The 25,430-nt window shown below is 41.0% G+C and overlaps 1 protein-coding gene across 10 annotated transcripts; it reads left to right on the plus strand.

The window, feature by feature from the left end:
- Nucleotides 1-611: 611 nt before the first annotated feature.
- On the plus strand, nt 612-17,885 carry DBT (dihydrolipoamide branched chain transacylase E2). 10 transcript variants are annotated; one of them, XM_077824213.1, is made up of 14 exons: nt 644-674; nt 3,171-3,209; nt 5,076-5,201; nt 5,902-5,965; nt 6,894-7,017; nt 7,195-7,270; nt 8,179-8,360; nt 11,113-11,240; nt 11,708-11,951; nt 13,099-13,265; nt 13,697-13,774; nt 14,930-15,121; nt 15,326-15,397; nt 17,214-17,885. In XM_077824213.1, exons 5-14 carry the CDS (start codon nt 6,951-6,953, stop codon nt 17,379-17,381), a joined length of 1,374 nt encoding a protein of 457 aa, XP_077680339.1. In that variant the 5' UTR covers nt 644-674; nt 3,171-3,209; nt 5,076-5,201; nt 5,902-5,965; nt 6,894-6,950; the 3' UTR covers nt 17,382-17,885. The 10 variants fall into 10 exon arrangements, with proteins under 10 accessions (XP_077680336.1, XP_077680338.1, XP_077680340.1 ...); XM_077824214.1 differs by lacking the exon at nt 3,171-3,209 and having other exon boundaries at nt 626-674; XM_077824215.1 differs by lacking the exon at nt 5,902-5,965.
- Nucleotides 17,886-25,430: the final 7,545 nt, after the last annotated feature.

Here is a 25,430-nt window from a genome sequence, read left to right on the forward strand (position 1 = left end):
GGATCAAAGAAAAACCGTCATCCTCCCCGTCCCCCCAGATTTGTTGACTTTGTGCACTGACAGCATCCTTTGCGGTGTAAAACATCACTGAAGAAGACTGAGTGCTACAGCAGTCAGTTTCATCCCGCGCCCCCCTTTGTGTGTCTTTCCTGCAGGGGTGTGGGAAAGACAATCATTTCCAACACCTAGGGAAAGCGGGCCACCTTGGGTGGTGGTATAAGCATCATGGGCGTGGGGACTCTGGCACAGGTGAACTTAAGACGCTGTGAATTCACGTGGATGAGACGGGCCCGTTTGAAGCTGCCACGATTCCTTCCTCCGCCCCGTGCTGTGCGGTACGAATCTCCCCGAAGTCCCTTCCCCAGCAGTGCCACCTTTTGGGGGACGCCCTCTCGCCCCCCAGCCACGCCCACGCGCTGCCCGCCCCGACTCACAACGCTCCGCCGCGCCCTAACAAACTGATGCCCCAAGACCTTGCCGCTCGCTAGACCACCGACTGGCTGTGGGAGTGAGGTAGTCCTCTACCCCCTGATTGGCTGCTGTGTCGGAGGCTGTCTTCTGATTGGTGGACAGGTGGGAGGTGTGGGGGTCGTAGTGGGGGCTCCCTCTCTTTCCTGTTTAAGATGGCGGCAGTGAGGGCGTTGAGGAGCTGCGGGCGGACTGCGGGGCGCCTGGTAAGGGGGGCGCCTTCTGAGCTGATGAGGGGACAGGCAGCGCGTGCACCCCCGCCTTCTCAAGTGCGCGGGCCCGTCGGGGAGCTGCCGCCTCTGGCACCTCCTGCCCCGCCTGAGCAGGGGAGAGAGGGAGGTCCCCAGTGGAGAGACCCCCGCCCCAGACACCTCCCCTTGCCGCGTAACTTTGGAGCTGTCCCAACCCACAGCCCCCGTCTCAGACACCCCAGTGCAGACCTGTTCCTTCCCACAGCCCCTGTCGCCCCTGTCACCCCTCTGCGAACCCCTCCCGGAGGCTATACCTCCTGTCCCAGACACCCCAGTGCAGACCTGTTCCTTCTCACAGCCCCTGTCCCTGTCGCCCCTGTGCGAACCCCTCCCGGAGGCCATACCTCCTGTCCCAGACACCCCAGTGCAGACCTGTTCCTTCTCACAGCCCCTGTCCCTGTCGCCCCTGTGCGAACCCCTCCCGGAGGCCATACCTCCTGTCCCAGACACCCCAGTGCAGACCTGTTCCTTCCCACAGCCCCTGTCGCCCCTGTCACCCCTCTGCGAACCCCTCCCAGAGGCCATACCTCCTGTCCCAGACACCCCAGTGCAGACCTGTTCCTTCTCACAGCCCCTGTCCCTGTCGCCCCTGTGCGAACCCCTCCCGGAGGCCATACCTCCTGTCCCAGACACCCCAGTGCAGACCTGTTCCTTCCCACAGCCCCTGTCGCCCCTGTCACCCCTCTGCGAACCCCTCCCAGAGGCCATACCTCCTGTCCCAGACACCCCAGTGCAGACCTGTTCCTTCTCACAGCCCCTGTTCCTGTCGCCCCTGTGCGAACCCCTCCCGGAGGCCATACCTCCTGTCCCAGACACCCTAGTGCAGACCTGTTCCTTCCCACAGCCCCTGTCCCTGTCACCCCTGTGCGAACCCCTCCCGGAGGCTATACCTCCTGTCCCAGACACCCCAGTGCAGACCTGTTCCTTCCCACAGCCCCTGTCCCTGTCATCCCTGTGTGAACCCCTCCCGGAGGCCATACCTCCTGTCCCAGACACCCCAGTGCAGACCTGTTCCTTCCCGCAGCCCCTGTCCCTGTCACCCCTGTGCGAACCGCTCCCGGAGGCTATACCTCCTGTGCCAGACACCCTAGTGCAGACCTGTTCCTTCCCACAGCCCCTGTCCCTGTCACCCCTCTGCAAACCCCTCCCGGAGGCTATACCTCCTGTCCCAGACACCCCAGTGCAGACCTGTTCCTTCCCACAGCCCCTGTCCCTGTCATCCCTGTGTGAACCCCTCCCGGAGGCTGTACCTCCTGTGCCAGACACCCTAGTGCAGACCTGTTCCTTCCCACAGCCCCTGTTCCTGTCGCCCCTGTGCGAACCCCTCCCGGAGGCCATACCTCCTGTCCCAGACACCCTAGTGCAGACGTGTTCCTTCCCACAGCCCCTGTCCCTGTTGCCCCTGTGCGAACCCCTCCGGGAGGCCATACCTCCTGTCCCAGACACCTCAGTGAAGACCTGTCACCGACACCCCAGAGCGCCCCTGTCCCAGATACCCATGTGGACCCATCCCTGTGTCATAGCTCCTGTCCAAGACTCCCTTGTGCTGACTTGTCTCTTGCCATAGCCAACACCCCAGTGTGGTCCCCATGCCAGAGGCTCCCAGCTCAGACACCCCAATGTGAACCCCTCCCCACCCCATAACCCACCAGCCCAGACATCCCAATTCAGATATTTCCCTACTGTTTCATATCTCTTCAATATACAAACATCTCTACAAGGAAATCCACATCTCAAATACGTATTCTCATAAGCCAGCTATACCCTTTTTTAGGTGAGCCTCACAGTTATCTGTCCCATTGTATCACCTATATATCCCACAGAGATGGTAACTCCCTTCATATACTAATACATCCCTATATAGAATCCTTGTGTTTGTGTCTTTGCGTCGCAACCGTGTTGTATGTGTAGCTCCTCAGAGCTGGAATAAGCAGCCTCCTGATTTACTGAGAGGGGTTCAAACAGTCTGCTTTTAATAAAACTTGTAATCTCATCAATTAAAAATGTTTTTGCAAAATGCTCAGTATTTGCAACTGTCTATATTGTAACTTTTATTGAAGCGTATTGGTTTAGGATTATATGATTGTTGTCATTGTGTGGAACTTCACAAAAATGAAAATATCTCATGAGCTTTTCCAAATGAAAAACCATTTAAAAATCAACATATATCCTGCTTTGTGAGAGAAGTGGATATTTTTTGTCCCCACAGCATTTTATAAGCTATAAACAATTATATCCAGCTCCATCTAGTCACAGACCTATCAAGTTTTCCCTCTTATTTAGGATTCACTTAATAATACTGTAACAAAGGATTTTTGTGACAATTGTCAATAAACAGTTTAGCAATCAACCATTTTTTAGACAATAATCAACTCACTGTAATTGTCAAAGCATTTTGAAAACTCCCGCTTCTTGTTTCTGCATTGTCTTGTTAATCTTCCATCTAATCAGGCTGCCTGCTTTTCATATCCAGAGGAAAACTATGTTAAGGTAAAAGTGCTTCTTTTGTCTATTTGCATCAGAGAGTTATCTGGTCTGTAATTTAGCATTGCGTGTTTATATTGGATGCCTAATTGCATGCATTTTCTCTTATTCTTGGAAGACATTCCATTTCTCTTCCTGAAAACATCCACTGAAAAGAGTCATGAGGGTTGTCAGGATTCAGTAAATATATTTTTACCTCAACTTATGTAATACAATTTTTATTTTATTGATTTCTATGAAGGCAGCTGTGCACTTTCAAATATAGAAAATGTATGCAAAACAAAATTTAAACAAGTATTTTTTTCAAAAATTACTTGCCCTGAAGTTCAGTTATGTTCTAGTTCTGAGAGACTGCTGAGACAAGTGAGTTCCAAAAGTAGGCATCCTCCACTGAAAGGCCCTACACTGAACACACTGTGTTCAGACTGGGTTTTGAGATTGAGTGCTTTGTAGTTTAATTTAACTGGTCCCATAACTTTAATTCAGGTCTGTAAAGATCAACAACTTGTATTGTACCTGCAAACTAACAGTCAACACAAAATTACGAGCACATGTGTTGTTTCAGGTGCCCCACATATGAAGAAAGTAGTAGCATTCTCCACTAACTGTAGCTTCCACATGGACTTAAGTAGTAGCTTTAAGTAGAGTATATAATGGTAATCAAGCCTGAAGGGGAATATGGCATCAACTGCTGTTGTGAAGCTAGCAGTGTAGTTTCCAGGACAGCCATAGATTGAGAAAGGTACAATAGGCCCCTGTGCTATCTAGAAATCTAGGAGCAAAACTGGGCCAACAGAACCATTCTGGAAATATGTTTAACATTTGCATGGGAAGACTGTTGTGTTACTGTAATTGTCAGACAATGGCAGTGTTGATATAAATATCGCTATGGGTATATCTTCCCTGTGCAATCAACTTGAGCTCTTACCCAGATTTTAGCCCGCACCCCCTTATCATCTCTATAGAAAAACTTGTGACCCAGGTTTGGAGGTGCTTCACCTCCGGGCTAGTTTATATGGCTGAGGGTATAGATTAGAATCTGCTGCTTTCACTTGGGCAGAAACCAGCCTGCTCTACAGAGAAGATCCAGGTCAAATCACTTGAGTGCTGGTAGTCCTCTAATACCCTTCCTATAGGGCCCCTCAAAGGACAGACAAGTTCTCCCACAGTTGGCTGGGAAAGAATCTTAGTGTCTCAGCACAAAGAACCATGGATATGCCCCCAAGTACACACAAGTGAGTGCAGGAACAGAGAGGACACAGTAACATTTGTATGACTTTACTATGGAAACATTCAAACCCAGTCTAGGCTAACTCTGGTGTTCAGACCTGGATGCCAATCAACCAGTAAAGACATACCCTGTGTGTCAAGCACTTGTTTTCATAAATATTTTCTGGCTTTAGCTAGCCTACAAAGCTTGTTTCCACTCAGTTTCTAACTAAGGCCCAATCCTATAAAGATCAGTGTATGTGATTAACATTCTTATATCTGTTGGATTATTTAAATGGTACACCTAGTACAGGATTAATAGGGTGAATCTCTTATTTCATGACATAATAAATTATTTTGGAATTTGTTTAATAAAACAATAAATATTGCTATAATGATATTACGCAGTGAAATTACCAGCATTTTTAGTCCATGGATTTGAGCTGTTAAGAAAGGAACACCTTACTGTATAAAGAGACTACATGCTGGATGATTCATTTAATATGTTAACGCACCAAGTTTTTTTGTAAAGAATGTGTAGTATTAAAAATCAAAGACAGATTTCATTTAAACACTGCATTCGTTTTTAATTATTCCTAAAAATGTCAACTCAAGACAGGACTGAAAATCTTCTGTACCAAAACCAGTCTGTTTTTTTGGCAGTGACAGTACTAATTTACTATCTTCAATGGTTACCTAATGTTAAAATCAAATGGAATGCATTCATGAAACTTCAGATTTAGTGATAGTTCAGAGGTTTGAGGCTGCTGCTTGTAATCATCTATTCAGGTAAATATTGAGCATTTTCCAGTTAGGGTTTTTATAAGGGAATAGAATTGTATTGTATGTTTTGAATGAATAAGCCTTATTGAGCAAACAATATGGCCATGATCGCAAGTGGAGAGATGTAAACGTAACCAAAAAAAATCGAAAAATCAAGGCAGAAAAGTCATTCACATTTTACTGGAATGTAATCTAACTTGCCATGAACTTTAAATGCTTTCATGAAACAACAGCTACCGTCTTTTAATATTATTTTGCTGAATTTTTGTCATGAAAATAGACAGGAAGGGATATTATTGATAGGGGGAATTAGAAAAACACTCATTCTGGCTCAACAGAGACTGTCTCAGTAACAAGTAGCTAAAGGTAGCTGAAAATGACATTGGAATGTTGTAAGAGTTAGCCTGTGCAATGTAAATGTTGTTTCTGGAAAGGAAGGAAACAGTTATAGGTATTTATATATCAGATCAAATTATTTATACTAATATGCATAAGAAATACGTGAACAGTACCTAATTCAGTATAGCATAGTATTCTGGGTTACCTTTCTTATGAAAGGTATTACTTAAAACCAATCCTTTCCTAGTTTATGGGAGAAGTTTAATATGCTTTGTCTATAGGAAGTTAATATGCTTTTCTATTTGACTGAACTAAGAGAGGAAAAAATATTAAGTTAAAACACATAATTGCAAACTTTCCCATGCAGGTATCCTCTTTTCTGGATCCTCTAAGAAGATAATTTCCAAATTTTATAATCTGAGCCACTTGAGGTACATTGTAGCACCTGAGTTTTGTCTTTTGGTGTTGTTTTTAGGTAGCAAATCTCAGCAGTTAATTTATTTAAAGTTATCTTTGTTAGCTTTCTGGATCATTTTTAGACAACATAAAACCAGAATAAAAATTAAATAAATATGTTTCATACTAAAGTAGTAAACTGGTTTCTGCCTCTAAGGGCTTGATTTAACTGCCATTGAGGTGATAAAACACGCATTAACTTCAGCGGGAGCACTCTTGGCCCATAGGCATTTATCCAGAATTACAGCTTCTGAGACTACAATGCCTTTATATCAAAGAACTTTTCAGACTATTGTATTGACTCCTGAATTAGGTTTCTGGACTGAATATAATTTCAGATCTAAAGAAAACAAGCAAATTATACCCAATGCTAAAATAATTTAATAAAGTTGATGTTAAAGAATAATTACCTGAAGGTATGTGCCAATCTTAGATTATTTTAAATGAGAATGGAAAGGCAATTGTTTGTGCCTTATAATCTCAATTACTTTCTAATTAGCACCTCAGATCAACTTGTGATTGCTATAAAGACAAAGGAAAATGTACAGATTTTTTCCCTCACATTAAGTTTTTTCCAGCATGCATTTTGCATATGAATATTTCAAATGGCAGTACTTGTGTTTAGTGTGTGTGTATGTAATCTTTGTAAAACATATGCCAGTTGCTTAGAGACAATAGCAGCTATATATCTGATGCCAAATCTTGTCATGATTTTTATCTAGTGATGACAAAGTGCTTGATATTTTGATGTCTTTGAACTCCCAAGTGTTATATTAGTAAAACTATATAAGTACATATGACAAATAAAGACTGTGCTAATTTAGAATCTGTATACTTTATAGAATGTTTTCAATTGTAACTTAAGACACCACCTTCTTAATACTTGAGATTTTTTTCCTCCAGATCTGTGTTCACCATATTAGATCATGTAGCAGTGTTCGCTTTATAAAGTCCAAATACATGAGCATATTTGACAAATCTGCATTCAAGTTTAGTCATCAACACAGATTGTTGAGAACATCTGCTAGTAAGTTTTTTTTCATATTTAAATAACTTATTTTACACTCCCGTTATGTTAGTAGTCTGTGATTTACATCTAATTACTAGTACATAATCTAGTGTATTTGTTGCATTGACATTTTTCTAGCTGGTATTTTAGATTTAATATTTAACTTGCTATTTTTGTCTGATTATCTATTTCAAGTTTCAAATGGCCAAATTGTCCAGTTTAAGCTCTCTGATATTGGAGAAGGAATTACAGAGGTGACTGTGAAAGAATGGTAAATTTAATTTTCTCACTAATATACTTAGAAATTAAAAATGCTTTAATGTCTACATTAATTATTAATAGATTGTGAATAACCTTTTTGTGTTACCTGTGTAGGCTTTTTTGAATTATGTTTGCCACATTTTGAAGACCCATGCCCTGTATAATCTGAGTTTAATATTCTATTGTTCTACCTCATCATGGACTGCTTTGAGGGAGAGTCCATTATTTAATTACACTGAAGGTAGCACTCTCTCTTCCTTCCACAATGACTATTTTCGGGGTGCAGGAGGTTTAAGTTTGGGCCACATGTGTTAGGCTGAATTTTGGAAAGGAGCTTCTGCCTAGGAAAACCTCAGTTAGGCCCATAATTTCTTTTAAAATGGAAGAACCTAGCACAGAAATCGTTCCCAAAAACTCAATGGTAAATTGACTGAACAGAATTGGAGACTCCAGACTAAGGGGAAAGCAGCCATGGAATGCTTTTTGCTCAGTGTCAGCTGGAGGTGTACTTCACTTTTGTAATAGGAGATAGACTCTCCAACTGCAGAGCTTCCCTGTCACATATTCATGTTGTTAGGACCTGTGCTATAAATTAATGAAACTTACCTTCATCACTGAACATGAGGCTTTTAGTTAGAAATAGTTTGTATACTGTCAAGAGAACACTATTATATTTGAAGTAAAGTGATAGAACAAATGTATTGTGGGGAAGAATCCCAAGTCATGGTAACATTTTGCATATCAAAGATAGTTCTCCTGTCTATAGGCTGGCAAGAGGTATACAAAAGAATACATTCACAGTTTAAACAACACATTATATTATACTGTTAATTGTGTTTGGGTTTATTAAAAGAATACATTGAGCCAGTATGATTTTACTCTCATGTGCTATGTAAGCCTATCTTTTCCCCCCCGTAGGTATGTAAAAGAAGGTGATAGTGTGTCTCAGTTTGATAGCATCTGTGAAGTACAAAGTGATAAAGCTTCTGTCACTATCACTAGTCGTTATGATGGCATCATTAGAAAACTCCATTATAATCTAGATGAAATTGCTTATGTTGGAAAACCATTAGTGGACATAGAAACTGATGCCCTGAAAGGTATTGTTAACACTTTTCCTCTTGCATATTAATTTATTTTTGTTGTCAAAACCATCCAGGTATCCAGGGGAATTCAAGATTAAGATTACATTTTTTGCAGAAAATGAATTTAATTAAAATCTATAAAATTTAACTTCTGTATATAAGAAACTACACCATGGGTGGGGAACCTACAGCCCGTGGACCAGATCCAGCCCTTTGCTCATTTTCATCCGTCCCATGGGCCACACACTTTCAACTCACCTGCCGCCGTGTGTGTGTTAGTGTTAGTTATGGAGGCTCGGGGCTTCCCACCTGCAGCACTGGAGCTGTGAGTGCTGGCTTGCCCTCCCGCCGGGGGGGGGGGGAAAGGGGGTGCTCCAAGTCTTGGAACAGTTCCATACTGAACTCAGTAAAAATAAATTAGTGGTCCAGTTTTGCATAATATCTTTGTATCTGGTACCAACCTAGCTATGGTTTGTGGAAAGGGGAATAAAACTAAGTATTGGTTATCTTAGGGGTCCACCAGATGTCTTGTTGAATAATTATATTATACTTGTAAGGGTGAAATATTTTTAATAACCTAGATGATTTACTAGTCTTAAGTCATACTGACATTCAGAGTCACTGAGATGTTTTGTAAAATGTTACCCTAAATCTCTAAAGTGATAATCTCAAGTGAAACCACAATAAGGAAACATACTTGTGAAAAGGATAATAAAATCTATTTTATGTAAATTTATGATAGTCCAAATTCTATAATTTGGATTATTTACAATATGACGGTAAATATGCAGCTATTATTTGTTTTCTTTTCATGATGATGGCAAATGCCACAAATCACACAGTAGCAAAGTATACACTCTCCCCAGACTTCTGGCTTCCAAAGGTATTGGAGAGAATTACAATAACTTCTGAGCGGAGCAATATTTTAGAGAAATGTAAATAACTGCACCTCTAAACTTCAACACTCGGGACGATTTCCTTTGTTGGAACCGTTGTTACTTGTCAGAACACACACACTTCTGAGCTATCTTTTATTTTAGGGAGTAAAATGTAAGGGATTAACTAGAATTTCAAATAAAATAATGACTGTTCAGTAATTTATTTAAATATCACATAGATACCTTAAATCTTTATTTGCAAATAAGCTTTTTTAACTTGATGTGGCATTAATCAGTTCAATAATATCTAACACTGTTGTGTATTTTTCAGATCCACATCTAAATGTATTAATTACATTTAAATTACTTCAGGTAAAGTGAAATACTCTACTAGCAGTATTACTGCCAAAAGAAAAAAAACTATGTATGTTTAAACACAGTTTTATCTCCATAATCATTTCGTTTTTTACACTAGAGTGGGCTTTTTTTACTGTTCATACAGTCAGTTAGAGATTAGAAAATCCATAATTTCTTGAGGTTAATTCTCTTCCTGAGTATGTTTTTAAAAAATGACAAAACTGCTTGATTTGATCTAGTGATTGTTTTTAAAAAGTCCCAAAATGGACAGTTTTTCTTATAAGGTTTCCTGTGGTGTTTTGGGGTCCATCCAGACCAGTAAGGAGTTTTGTCACTACCTGCCTTGTAACTTGTGCTGTGCAGCTATGGGTTCAATTCCCTGACACCAGTAGTCTGCCCACAAGCATATGGTCTTAACTTGGCTCTCACCAGTGTAGTTATTCTTTGCAGAGAAGATACCAACAGCCCTCCCTGTCCCAAGTCTCCCCCAATAAATCCTCCCTGAGTTCTGAATTACCAGACTCTTGCACTGTTCCCCTCTAATTCATCACCCCTGAAACCATGAACCCATTCTTCCAGTTAGCTCACTATGGCATACACGCTCCACACAGTTTGCACACCAGGCACCTGCTTGGGATGAAAATAAACAAAGTTTATTCAATAGAAAAACCACAGATTCAAAGATGGAATAGTAAGGAACAGCAAACATATATACACGTTACATAGAAAACATAAAGACACAACCTCAAGCTTTTCACTTTCATATCAGATAAAATCCCTTTTCTAATAAGAGTTACTTGTTGCCTTAAACAGTTTCCCAGCCTACCTGTAGGAGGGATTGAGACAGCATTTCAAATTCTGGATGATCTTCAGTACAAACTCCTTCCATTTTAAAAGTCACTACAGATATTCAAAGTGGAGAAAACTGTCTCCTTTCTTAGTTTCTGAAGACTGGGTTTCTTTTCAGGTTCAGGCTGTTCCCATTTGCTTTGATGATTCCTCATTGTTTACTCCTGGGCTGGACAATGGCCAGGTGTATGCAGTGTAGTAGCCATGTCAGTCCCAAAGAGAGGACAAGGTGGTGAGGTAATATCTTTTATTGGACCAACTTCTGTTGGTGAGAGAGACAAGCTTTCAAGCTACACAGAGCTCTTCCTCAGATCTGAGAAAGATACCCAGAATGGCACAGCTAAATACAAGATCAAACAGATCAAGATCTCTAGATCAAGACCATTCAAGGTGAAGTGACTAGGTGCTTGAAACCAGTCTCTTCTGGTTGGGGAGGTAGACCCTCCCTTCCGGAGTGCTTAATCACCCTGTTGTGAGGTGATGCTGAAGTTGAACCAGAGTTACAATTACAATTTATATCTATATCTCTATATCTGTCTCTATGTGTGTGTATATATCTATATTTCTATGTATGTATGTATATATATATATTCATAACCATAACCTGTATACATATCTCTGTTTTAATCAAAACCACTTTGAGCAATGTAGTAAAGTTAAAGCAATTTTTATATTATTTTCAGATGTAGCCTCAGAAGAGGATGTTGTTGAGACACCTGCTGTGTCTCATGAAGAACACACACACCAAGAGATAAAAGGCCACAAAACACTAGCAACCCCTGCAGTCCGTCGACTTGCCATGGAAAACAATGTAGGTTTGTGTTCTGTTGAAGCCAGCTCTGTTTTATATCCATTCCTTGTATATTAGTCTGACTGTATCTGGGAGGGCAATAAAACTCTAGTGTTATTGAAAGCTGGTGGTGAATTGCCAGGGAACAGAAATGAAAAAAGTTGTTGATAAATGGCTTGCTTCAAATGAATAGTGTTTCACTGTTGAAGCTGTGAACTGCTTGTACATAATATTTCTTCCATATGAAGAAAGTACCTTTTAAATCATCATTATTCTGCCTTAATATACATATGTAATTAAGGACACACAAGGTCTTTCAGAAAGTTTAGATAGTGTTTGAGCAGATACTAAGTCACAAGGAGGTGTTAACCTGAGGAATGTTACTTGAGTACCTGTAACATTTTCGTATTTATAATCCAGTTACAACATATAATTTCTCTACTGGTGCTATATAGCAAAAGTTCTATAGTTTGTTATATACTTTTCAGATTAAACTGAGTGAAGTTGTTGGAACAGGGAAAGATAACCGCATCCTTAAAGAAGATATTCTCAATTATTTGGCCAAGCAGACGGGAGCTATTTTACCTCCATCACCAAAACCTGAAATTATCCCACCATTACCAAAATCGGAGACTGCACCAGCTGCTCCAAAGGACAAAGGAACTAAAATTCCTATACCCATTTCCAAGCCCATCGTGTTTGCAGGGAAAGATAAAACTGAGGCTGTGACAGGTAAAAACATAAACACAATCATGATGTAGCACTCATAGTTGATATAACTTCTAAATAATTAGTCAGTGAATGATAACATTTAAATTGATTCTCCTATTCCCATTGACGGAGAGGCAGCTTTCATCTTGTAATCACACTAGTGTGGGGAGACAGTGAGAATCGGGAAAGGTAAGTGTGCTTTGCAAAAAGGAGGAGTTTGAAATAATTTTTCAGATGGTGGTCAGACAGGGTTGTCAGTGTTCTTCTCTGGCACTGTGTGGTTTCATCATGTTCTCTGCTAGTAGCATTGGGCTGTGGCTTTTACCTGTTCATTTTAAATTCTGTTTTTGTAACTGTGCATTATGAACATCTAAAAACACTTTGTGCAAAATTTTGGAAATATGTACTCTGGAATTCTTCAAACAGTATTGTGAATACTATTCCTATAGAAATTATTATGTAATTTATTAACAGGATCAATGAGTAGGATTGTTTATATGTGATGTACATCAGTCTTGCCATGTAGAGCTCCCAGTCTAAGAGGGGCACAGATAAGACAAGATGCACTGGGACAGCAAATTGCATTTTGTGTTTTCCTCGGTTATATAATATTGGCGCTAGAAAGGATGAAAAGACTGATGTAGCTTAACGTTTGTGAGTCTTGCAGACGTGGTTAGCCTGTAGGAATGATCTAGAGGCAGATGCTAGGATACGGAGATAATTCCAAACATTTGGGACAGCATAAATTCATTACTGAAGTTATCGGGTACCTGCTTCAGGTGTATAACAAGAGTCTCCCCGTCAATATTTTCACACTCATGGTAAAATTCCTATTGTATACAAAGAGACAAGGTGGGTGAGGTAGTGTCTTTTATTGGATCAGCTTCTGTTGGTGAGAGAGACAACCTTTTGAGCTTACACAGAGCTACTCTTCTTCAGGTCTGAGAAGGGTACTCAGAGTATCCAGTTGTATCCAGTGCTATTTTAGTAGCTCTTGGAGTAGTACTAATGTTATTTGGTGCCCAAGCACAAATGATCATAAGTAGATTCTGTCCCAACTTTTGAAAGAAAGATTTATAGTTTTTCAAACAAAACTGAACATTAGAAACTGACTAACTCTAGAGCTTCTAAAAGCTTTTTATTGATAAAAGCATTGAATATTTTTCAGGTTTTCACAAGGCGATGGTAAAGACCATGACTGCTGCACTGAAGATTCCTCACTTTGGTTATTGTGATGAGATTGACTTAACTCAGCTCGTTCAATTGAGAGAAGAATTGAAACCTCTAGCACAAGTTCGTGGAGTTAAACTCTCCTTTATGCCTTTCTTCATAAAGGTGAGTCATAGCTGCATTTCAGAACAGGATTCCTGATGGCATATACACCAAAGGGCATAGTGGTGAGGAAGGAAAAACTCGCTTTTCTTCTGCATTTTTTTCATTTAGTTTCATCCAGCTCTTTTCATAAATTGTCTTTCTTTTTATCGCTCTCATCATTACAATCAGCAACACACAAAAACCCTCTGTAGTTCTACAGTGAGAACTCTTCTTGCTCACAGTAACCCATTCCCTTTACCTATCTAGGTACTTGTATGGATCTCCAGAGTATTTCAAAATAGAAATTAGAGTAACCTAGACAAACACTTGATTGCATTCTGGATATTACAAGCTCCCTGAGGTACACTCATCCTGTCCCTTCCTTTCTCCATTGGGTGTTAAGAGTATTAAGAGAGCCCTTCATGTTAATATTGTTTTTTTTTATTTAACAGGCAGCTTCTCTGGGATTATTGCATTATCCTATTCTTAATGCGTCTGTGGATGAAAACTGTCAAAATATCACATACAAGGTTGGTGCAATTTATGAAAATACTCCTGTGCCAAAGAAGTAATGCTCCTCCAAGCATCTAATAGGGCTCTTTTTCAGTACAAATAAATTAACTTTTTTTTTAGTGGAAAAGGGACAAAAAACAGAGCCCAAAGCAATTCTTAAGTACTGTGATGGAAAATGATCCGTACACCACCACCTGTATCTAATATCAAAATAGATTGTATGGAGAGGGCAACATTCATGCAATTGATGCTATTTATATAGCACCTGCTAAGAAAGACATGCCACTGCTAGCATATTAGCAACCTGATCTCTTGCTCTTCTTTCTGACAAGGAGCCAAACAGTCCCAAACCATAACCCATAAAAATTTAGGGGTAGAAATGTCTTGTTACTGTGGCAATGGTGACACTGTTCTATCTATCAACCCTGATGTCTTAAATAAGTCACCTTTCTATTTAAAAAAAAAAAAGGATTTTCTTGGTATGACAGAAAGCAGGAAGCTTGACTTGCAATATATAAAATATAGGGAGTTTGTGGTCAGGGCTATGCAGAATACACATTTTGCATGGATTTATTTTGTGCTTGTGAAAGGTGCTGGGTTGATGGTCCTGAGGACTGAACTCCTATATTTACAGAAATAATACAGCACAGGTGGCAGCAGTGCAAGCTTCCCTTGTACTGTCTTACCCCACATCTCTGAGACCTACTCTTTCTGAATCACTTGACAGGATGAAAGGGCAAGTTCAGTCTCTGTTTCCTTTAAATTCATGGTCTCACTGCTGAGACTGCCAACATGGGTGATAGTTTTTACTGTTGTGATGTGTGCACAGATTTGTTAACAGAATAAAGAGTTCATATTTCCAAGGGGATGTTGAACTCAGGATCCTAAATTTCCTAGATTTAAACTCCCCAAAAACAGTTTGGTGGTTGTCTTTACTGTTCCATAATTGTATGGAGAATACCAAAGAGACTTGTCTTTAAAAAATTCAAATCTGCATAGAGTGTGGTTTATTCTGAACAGAAACTTCCTTTGTGGAAATACTGAAAACAATATTTTAGCACTTCAGTTTGTATAAAATAAAGCTAATTCATATTTCCTTTTTTTGCATTAACTTACATATAACTTATGGTTGGTTCGTGAAACTTACTGTATTGTAACTGCATGCATTGTAGGCTTCTCACAACATTGGAGTTGCTATGGACACCGAACAAGGCTTGATTGTCCCTAATGTGAAAAATGTTCAGGTCTGTAGCGTGTTTGAGATTGCTTCTGAATTAAATCGCCTTCTGACCTTGGGCTCTGCAGGCCAGTTGGGAACAAATGACCTCACTGGGGGAACATTCACTCTCTCCAACATTGGCACAGTGAGTTAAAAATAAAGGTTTTATACTGAAAAAAAATTGGTTTAAAAAATAACTACTACCTGTTACGTTGATAAATATGTAATTGTCAGAAAAAAGTGTTTTCTCTAACAAATATTACAATACAGCAGACAAGAAACATGCTGCTGCTGCAAATGGGCACTCCAGGAATATTCTTGAGCTAATTTTCTTGGTTTCCCTTTTTAGATTGGTGGTACCTATGCCAAACCAGTGATACTACCTCCTGAAGTAGCTATTGGTGCTCTTGGAAAGATACAGGTACATGTATGTTGATCTAACTACAAAGACACGGGTGTTTGTACTGTAGTAAGACCATGTTCAATTAAAACTTCGCATTTAGTCTACCTTCGATACAGTAGAACCTCAGAGTTACGAACGCTTCGGGAATGGAGGTTGTTCGTAACTCTGAAATGTTCGTACCTCTGAACAAAACTTTATGGTTGTTCTTTCAAAAGTTTAGAGCTGAACATTGACTTAATACAGCTTTGAAACTTTACTATGCAGAAGAAAAATGCTGCTTTTAACTATCTTAATTTAAATGAAGCAAGCACAGAAACAGTTTCCTTACATTGTCATTTTTTTTTAAAAAAAACTTTCACTTTATTTTTTTAGTAGTTTACATTTAATACAGTACTGTATTGTATTTTTTTGTGGGCGGAGGGGTGTTTGTCTCTACTGCTGCCTGATTGCATACTTCTGGTTCCAAATAAGGTGTGTGGTTGATTGATCAGTTCGTAACTCTGAGATTCTACTGTACATTGTTCTTACTGAAAGCATTTTTTGTACAAGATGTGGAAGGAGGACACCATGTAAACTTTGTAAATGAATTCTTACAATGTTTTTATAGATTTCAGAGTGGTAGCCGTGTTAGTCTGTATCAGCAAAAACAACAAGGAGTCCTTGTAGCACTTTAGAGACTAACAAATTTATTTGGGCATAAGCTTTCATGGGCTAAAACCCACGTCATCAGATGCATGGAGTAGAACATACAGTAGGGAGGTATAAATACACAGCATATGAAAAGGTGGGAGTTGCCTTACCAAGTTGGGGGACAGTGTTAACGAGGCCAATTCAATTTAAGTTGGAAGTAGGCAGTTCTCAACAGTTGACAAGAAGGAGTGGAAATCGCTTTTTTAGTGTTAATAAGGCCAATGTAAACAAGGTGGCCCCTTTCAAACAGTTGACAAGCAGTTACTCCTCGTTGTTTTTACAAAAACTAATTTCCCCTTGCTAAATACTCACCTTCTTGTCAACTGTTTGAAATGGGCCACCTATATTCTGATATTTGTAGGGGTTTTATAATACCATCTTTGTTCAGAAAGAATACTTGCAGGGTTTCAAACCAGGAGAAAACTTGAAACAAATTGCTTCTGATATTTAAGTTTTGTTATGTGATCCAGAGATATAAGTCTATCTAAGAACTTTGTACAGTCAGATAAGTACATTCGTTAGTGTAGACAAGCAAAAAACCAAAACAGACACCCTCCCCCCCTTACATTTTTCAGTGGATAATACTTTTCATATATTTCCCCTATGCCTTTTTGAACTTTTAGGGAAGGTTTGGGAGGCATGTGTCACCTCAGTACCAAAGGTTCAATCAACTTCTCTAGCACAGTGGTCCCCATACTTTTCAGGGTCATACCTCCCTTACCCCTGTCCGCGCCCTCTGGGTCAGGGAGTGGGACCGCAGCTCCCCTGAGGAGCTGGAGGGCACGCGGACGGGGGTAAGAGGGCCAAGGCTTGGGCTGCAGCTTGAGGCGGATCTGGGACCAGGACCAGGACCAAATGTTCTTTCATGCCCCCTCAGGGGGCGCGCCTCACACTTTTGGGACCGCTGGTCTAGCAGGATAATTTGGAGTCAGGGAGGAATTATGATAAACTCAGCAAGGTTGCTTAGGAGTGGTAGGTGGTAATTCTGTTTGAGACCTACTACACAAACAATTGGGGGGAAATCTGTATTCTCTTAATAGAAATACTACTCCATATCTACTCTAGCAATTGTTAAGAGAAGAATCATGTTTGTATAGTTTCTCTTTCATCAGCTTCCTGTTTTCTTCCCTTCTGTTCTTTCTAGGTTCTTCCCCGATTTAATGGTAAAGGGGAAGTATTTGAAGCACAGATAATGAATGTGAGCTGGTCAGCTGATCATAGAATTATTGATGGAGCTACAATGGCCCGTTTTTCTAACTTGTGGAAATCTTATTTGGAGAAGCCTGCTTCCATGCTGCTAGATCTTAAATAAAGAAGACTAATGCCAGAACACATCCTTAAACTTTTGGGGATTAAACTCAATAATTATAAAAGCTAGCTATGCTAGCATATACCTGTTAGTACTTTTCTTATTATATTATGTGGTTGAAAGGTCTCAAGAGCCTATGTCAGTCGATTGATAACCTGTTCCATTCTTTTCAGTTAAAATGAGTAGTTCTGTAATTTATTCTATGAGAGGCTGTCATACTTAATAGGTCATGATGTGACTTCAAAATGTGATGGGGGGAAGTATTTAGTGCCTGACTGTGATAATATGTGCTGACTGCCACTAAGCTGGCATTACCGAAAGATAGTTATCTACATGTCTGCAGTACTTCTAAACTGCTTATTCTGGATAGAAGGGAAGTTACATCACAGTTATTCCTGGTTGAAAACAGGAATTTATTTTAACAAATCTAATGGAATATTTCCAAGTTCCTGAAAGAAATTATGCAGAAATAATGTACAAATAAAATGTCTTTATGATTATCTTTAACGATGTCCAGTGGACTTTTTTTTGTTTAATGGTGCTAATGTTTCCTCTAGTCCTCGTAAACATAGAAAGTTCTTAGCACAGGTACTTAGTATCAAGTGACAATGGAAGATGACAATATCCCCCAAAATTTACTTAGAATCATAGAATATCAGGGTTGGAAGGGACCTCAGGAGGTCATCTAGTCCAACCCCCTGCTCAAAGCAGGAACAATCCCCAATTAAATCATCCCAGCCAGGGCTTTGTCAAGCCTGACCTTAAAAACTTCTAAGGAAGGAGATTTCACCACCTCCCTAGGTAACGCATTCCAGTGTTTCACCACCCTCCTAGTGAAAAAGTTTTTTCTAATATCCAACCTAAACCTCCCCCACTGCAACTTGAGACCATTACTCCTTGTCCTGTCCTCTTCTACCACTGAGAATAGTCTAGAACCATCCTCTCTGGAACCACTTCTCAGGTAGTTCAAAGCAGCTATCAAATCCCCCCTCATTCTTCTCTTCTGCAGACTAAACAATCCCAGTTCCCTCAGCCTCTCCTCATAACTCATGTGTTCCAGACCCCTAATCATTTTTGTTGCCCTTCGCTGGACTCTCTCCAAATTATCCACATCCTTCTTGTAGTGTGGGGCCCAAAACTGGACACAGTACTCCAGATGAGGCCTCACCAGTGTCGAATAGAGGGGGACAATCACGTCCCTCGATCTGCTCGCTATGCCCCTACTTATACATCCCAAAATGCCATTGGCCTTCTTGGCAACAAGGGCACACTGCTGACTCATATCCAGCTTCTCGTCCACTGTCACCCCTAGGTCCTTTTCCACAGAACTGCTGCCTAGCCATTCGGTCCCTAGTCTGTAGCTGTGCATTGGGTTCTTCCGTCCTAAGTGCAGGACTCTGCACTTATCCTTATTGAACCTCATCAGATTTCTTTTGGCCCAATCCTCCAATTTGTCTAGGTCCCTCTGTATCCTATCCCTGCCCTCCAGCATATCTACCACTCCTCCCAGTTTAGTATCATCCGCAAATTTGCTGAGAGTGCAATCCACACCATCCTCCAGATCATTTATGAAGATATTGAACAAAACCGGCCCCAGGACCGATCCCTGGGGCACTCCACTTGACACCGGCTGCCAACTAGACATGGAGCCATTGATCACTACCCGTTGAGCCTGACAATCTAGCCAACTTTCTACCCACCTTATAGTGCATTCATCCAGCCCATACTTCTTTAACTTGCTGACAAGAATACTGTGGGAGACCGTGTCCAAAGCTTTGCTAAAGTCAAGAAACAATACATCCACTGCTTTTCCTTCATCCACAGAACCAGTAATCTCATCATAGAAGGCGATTAGATTAGTCAGGCATGACATTCCCTTGGTGAATCCATGCTGACTGTTCCTGATCACTTTCCTCTCATGTAAGTGCTTCAGGACTGATTCTTTGAGGACCTGCTCCATGATTTTTCCAGGGACTGAGGTGAGGCTGACTGTAGTTCTGTAGTTCCCAGGATCCTCCTTCTTCCCTTTTTTAAAGATTGGCACTACATTAGCCTTTTTCCAGTCATCTGGGACTTCCCCCGTTCGCCACAAGTTTTCAAAGATAATGGCCAATGGCTCTGCAATCACAGCCGCCAATTCCTTTAGCACTCTCGGATGCAACTCGTCCGGCCCCATGGACTTGTGCACATCCAGCTTTTCTAAATAGTCCCTAACCACCTCCTTCTCCACAGAGGGCTGGCCATCTATTCCCCATGTTGTGATGCCCAGCGCAGTGAAACTTCCTGCACAGTTTCAGAATATTTACTGGTATCCAACAACTCTTTGTAATAACTCTGTAGAACTGACTTGCACCACACTCTGGTAGGCTGAAAGTATGTAGAATTGTTTATATACTCTTAAGACTTTTCTTCTGGGAAGCAACAACCTGCAAAAGGATGCCATGACTAGGTTTTCCATCACTAAACAAATAACTGCTTACCACCATTGTTTATAATTACCATAACCTAGCCAACAGCTACAGTGCTCTAAAAGACTGTCATCACCTTGCACATGACAGCTATTTTAGCCCATGAAAGCTTATGCTCAAATAAATTTGTTAGTCTCTAAGGTGCCACAAGTACTCCTGTTCTTTTTATGACAGCTGTTGTTTGTTCAGATACCAAGGTGTAACAGATGAATATTTGATATGAAATAGAATCTGTGTAAACAGAGCATAAGAATTAGATAAATCCTCTCTAAACTCATATGCAAGGCAGGCCGTCAATAGGATTGAGGTTTTCACCCCCAGGACAAATAGCATATATGTTGTTTTAGGAGAGTGGGAATGCTGGTTTGTAAATAAGATGCAAAGAAAAACTGTTGTGTATGTGCACTTTCCAGAGAACGTTGAGTTGCAAAAACAATACAGAATCATTGTAATGTAACCAAACAATCTGGGGATGTCAAAATGGACATTTCATAAGAGACTCATCTCCTCTCTGGAGGGTACATCTGGCTGAATTCCTTTGTGGATAAGGCCCTGTGGTGAGTAGCTATAAGTAACCTGAAAGGTGTAACTGAGGGACCATGAGAAGGAAGGGGGGGAAGATGCAAGACACTTGAGACTAGAGACCCAATCCCTGATGTGCTAACTGCTTAAGGGGGCGAGGAAGAAACTCTAAAGCTGTGGGGAGAGGATATACACCAGAAATGTAAGCTGCTACTCATGTTCCTATGCACACTGGTTTTTATCTGCATTAGCTTTTGCAGTGTAAGGCAAGATTCGTTTTAATCTGATTTTTCTATTAATAAAACTTATATCATGACAAGCTTTGTGCTTTTGGATCTTTTTATTTGGGAATTTCATGCAGACAATCCTGAACAGGAGAATAAACCTTCTACTTCCTATTTGAGATCACAAAGAAGCAGTGCTTGGAGTCTACCTCTCGTGAGACTTATCAAAAGGACACGGACTAAAGGCTACTCACCATCAATTGTATTGCTGTAGTGCTGCAATCCAAATGAAGCATGTGAAAAACCTTATGACCATGGATGAGAACCAAATTGAAGGGCTGAAGGAATGATACAACATGATAGGTGCCTTAGAAATACCTTACATAGATTAAACTACTCTGCCAGCAAAGGCAGCCAGATTTCTATTTTTGTCTGTCAAATCCTTAACAAAATGGGCAGTCTATCTTCTGCAATCATCTCTAATTATCTGAGTAGTTAATTAAATCAGGAAGGAAACTGGGAAAGTTTTCAATAACTAGATTAGAGAAAAATCTTAGAGAATGAAAAGTGAGTACAGTTGGTATCTTTAAAAATGGATGTGGGGGGAACGAACAGGGATCAGGGGGTTGGTGATGGATTATGGAGCCTTTTACCTTCACATGGAACCAGTTCTAATCTGGCCCAGGTTGGTAGTGACAGGAAATCATGGCCATTTGATGAGGATTTGACATAGTGGTTATGAATCCACATTACAAAAACTGTCTTCACAAGCACTCTTTTGGGCAATGTCATTAAGGAGGACATCGTTTTACTGATTCTATTTCAAACAGTGATCTGTGGTTTCTGTCCCGTTCTTCAGACAGCCCTCTCTTGGGATCCAATGGGCTGTGGGCAGGATAGGCAGAGCTGGGAACCGGGTGCACAATTCCCTTAAGCCCATTGGGAATCAGTGCAGGGGTTAGACTTCACAGGAGGTCCCAGGGATGCCTGAGGTTGGGACTGTGCTTTCACGGAGCTCAAAGAGGGGGGCCCCTAAGCCAGCGTAGGGGCACAGAATCTCTGGGGATAGACCTCTCCAGAAGCCATGTCTGAGATGTGCTCAGCTCTTGGAGGATCCATGAGGTTGTGGCCTGCTTCTTTTTTGAGGTAGAGAGACACACCCCACTTCCCAGAAAGGTCACCTTTAATATTTATCAGATGGAATTGTCATGCAAAGAGGAGCCCAGTCAAGTACTGCTTGGGTGGGAGTGTAGAAGGGAGGGACAGCAGCATCCCCTATGCAAGTTCCCCTTTCTCCTGATCCTGTGGAAACCTCTGTGCAGGTTCTATGAGCTGTTGGGATTTCTGACTGAAAAGGGAGCGGAGCGGGAGACCAATCCCCACAGCATCACATCCCTTTATTTCCACTGGGATTGTGAAGCCTAATATAGTTATGATCTTGTCATACTGGTCGTACACTGGTTTTCTCTTAACTTAATGACATCCCTATTCCCAGAGAGCGAGACCCATGGTCCCAGAGAATAGCAAAACTCTCCTGAGAGAACTATACTGCCTTGGGAAAAGCAGATGGTCATCAGAGAGCTGTGTGTCCTGTGATTCATACTGATTTCAACAAAGCCCTCATTTTAGAGCAGTGGTCTCCAAACTTTTTGGCTCGCACACCCCCAGGGTGACCTGCCTGAGACGGAAGAAGACTGGAAGACCTGCCGCAGGCGTGCCACCCACGGAAGAAGAATGGAAGACCTGCTGCAGGCGGGCCACCAGAGGGGAACACCAGCCGCGGACGCGCAGACCTGCCGCCAAAGAAAAAAAAACGGTGAAGGGCCATCCGGCAGCACTACTGCTGCTGCGCCCCCCCTGGAATAATCTCGCGCACCCCAGTTTGGAGACCACTATTTTAGAGGACGAACTTCTGCCTGTACTAATCCAAGCTCCCATGATGGATCATACCTGCAAGGTAAAACTCAGTTTCCTGTGCAGGTTTTTCCTGCATGGAGGACAATATGGCCCTTTATGAAAGTTTTTTAAAAAAAACCCCAAATCAGCAAAAACAAAACATCTCAAATTCTTCCTTCTGCATCCAGAAGCACTGAGTGAACTACTTCTTGGTTCAGTACTATCGCTGTTCAGCGGGTACCCTGGACTTTATTGTGAAAAGAAAGAACTGCATAGCAGAGTGTCTGGGAATTTCACAAATGTTTAAATTTACTACAAGTGTAACTGAGCAGAACAACATAAAGCAACCCTTTTTTCTTCCAAATATAGTGCATTTTAGGGTTTAATTTTGCTTTATAATACTTTTCACAGTAGCCAAATATTTAATATTTTTCTGTAACTGTGTTATTTGCAGCAAAGCATTGCCAGTATAAAGCAAACTATTGTCATTCTAACTCTAATCTAGTTTGTTTAGATTTGTGTTATTTGGCATAGCAAATATATTAACTGGTTCTTTTTGATCACAAGTATTGATATTTGTGTTTGTTTATTCCATAAACAGTTTACACAGCTTATTGTGTTCCAAAAAATGGCAAGACATTCAGTGGTAAATGCTCTGTGGCTTTGCAAAGTAGTCCCATGTGATATCCCAGCAATGTCATGGATTAAAATTAGAACTGGGCTGGCATTACATTTCACTTAATTGGAGTCTGTATCAGAGACAGACATTAGTAACACAGAAAAGATTCATAACCTCGCTCTGCTCTTGCACAGAAATCAATGAGTCGTGGAAAATCTGTGAATACAGCAAATGATTTAGGTAAGTTCTAAAATGCTTCCATATGTCTGGAAGTGAATGTGGGGAGGTGATCACGGGCAGGAGCTCTGGTTACAAGACAGTACATTTGCAGTTATTTTACAGCTAAAATTGTGAATGCACTTCTGAATTGCTGGCAGTTCATGATCGCTATTGTATTATCATGTCTACCATAAAGAAGGATAAAGGGTGGGGTCAAAACGTTCTTCTTTCAGCTTTTCATAGTCTTCTTGTTACATACTTACATCTGTTTGAAAACAAAAGCCTATACTTGGGATCACATGTGTTCCATGATTTCTGTAGCTGTGCAATTTACTGAAGAATCCACCATCTGCCACAGAACCTTCAAATTTTTAGTATTACAAGTAGCATTGGAAGTCCCAGTCAGGGGCTGGGGGCCCCTTAAGTTAGGTAGCAAATACAGTTCCTGACATGACATAAGTTTATAGTACAAGAATTTGAACTGAATGTCAACTGCTGGAATGTTGTTTTCCCAGTCTCCAAACAGCCTAAAATAATAGTTATGAGAAGCAGGAACTGACTGAGCTGTCTCCATGAGAGTTAACTCTGAAGCCTACTAATAATAATTTACATTCAGTTATGAATCATTTAACAGAAACCTTTAGCTAATGTGTATAGTCATGTTGGGTGCAAATGCAGACACTGGGATGAGGAGCAGTGCGTAGCTGGTTACTGGTAAGGGCTACTGGGGTGGGGAGTTAATCCCTGAATATACATCAGGATGTTTGTGTTCATACCCATGGGGGGGAGAGAAGAAGAGGAAGATGCATCCATTCTCCATTGCAAAAAAAGCCTTAGCTACTTTTTGGGAGTGCCAAAACTAAACTACCTCTCACACCTTCCTGGGCATCAGCAGCCCCAGCTGTCAAAACCTCTATCTTCCCCTCAACAGCTTCTATTCTGACAGCACGTTAAGCATTAGCAGTGCAAAAATAGTTGGGCCAAATTCTTTTTTACATCATTGTAGCTCCAGAGGAACTTCATTCTCCAGTCTATACGTTGTTTCCAATGAGGAGCCATTTTCAAGTGTTCATTTCTTTATACTTTTTCTACCTTTTTGTATTCTTCTATATTTCTTTGATGTAAGTCCCTATATACAATCTGGCTATTGAAACACCACTGCAATAATAAGAGAAAGGGAAAACATAGTAGAAAGGGAAAACATTATCAGCTTGGCTGCAGAAATATCTAGCAAGTAGGTACCAAATAGCCATTGTAGTGCAGCAGCTGGTTTGGCTCTGCCACCTTTAAAAGGCCAGCTAAAAGAAAAGCATGCTGGGAAAGATTCCTTCAGACAAGTGACTCTGCACTGGCCATTGGAAGAAAGATACTTATAGGGAAAAGATTGATATTTCCCTTTCGTTGTTGGAGGGCAAGCTGTCTATCTGGCTGAAAAAAAAACGTTCTCAGGCTTTTCAGACTGGAGCGGGGTGTTTGAGACAGTATTCCCTCTCTCTCTCCCACCAAGTAGGAGGCATTTATAATAAAAAATGAGATGCAATGTTTAGTGTGGGCTTAGCATTACTACAGAGACCTGCAAATCTATATGCCCATCCTGAACCCCAATCTAACCCTGCCCCAAACTTTGGGAGAGTTCAGTGCCAGATCTGAACTTCATGGTTCTAGCCCATTACTAGAATACAAAAGTGGCTGAGAGGAACCGTTCCAGGCAGGAGCACAGGAATGACCAGGTGTCCTTCCTGTCAGGCACTAGTACCAGAATGTTCAAGAAGCCTTCGAACAGGCTATTATTAGTAGCTGGCCTATATGGCAGCTTTCTTCCTAACCCCAGGCAATTATTGGTTGACTGATCCCCTGAAGCATAAAGGTTAACCCTTATACTTTTTAATCTTGGTTTATGTCACTGTGGATGTTCTCACAATCTGTATTAGACTCTGACCTTTTTTGAATCCTACCAAGCTCTTGGACTCAATGACAGCTCATGGCAGTGAATTCCACAGGCTAATTCTGTGCTGTGTGGAATGTATGATCTTCTCGCTGTTTTTACCTTTCAACTCAATTGAATATTGGAATTGGAAAAGGGTCAGAAAAGAGCAACAAAAAT

Source organism: Eretmochelys imbricata, chromosome 8 (genome assembly GCF_965152235.1).
Source record: "Eretmochelys imbricata isolate rEreImb1 chromosome 8, rEreImb1.hap1, whole genome shotgun sequence".
Classification (NCBI taxonomy): domain Eukaryota; kingdom Metazoa; phylum Chordata; order Testudines; family Cheloniidae; genus Eretmochelys; species Eretmochelys imbricata.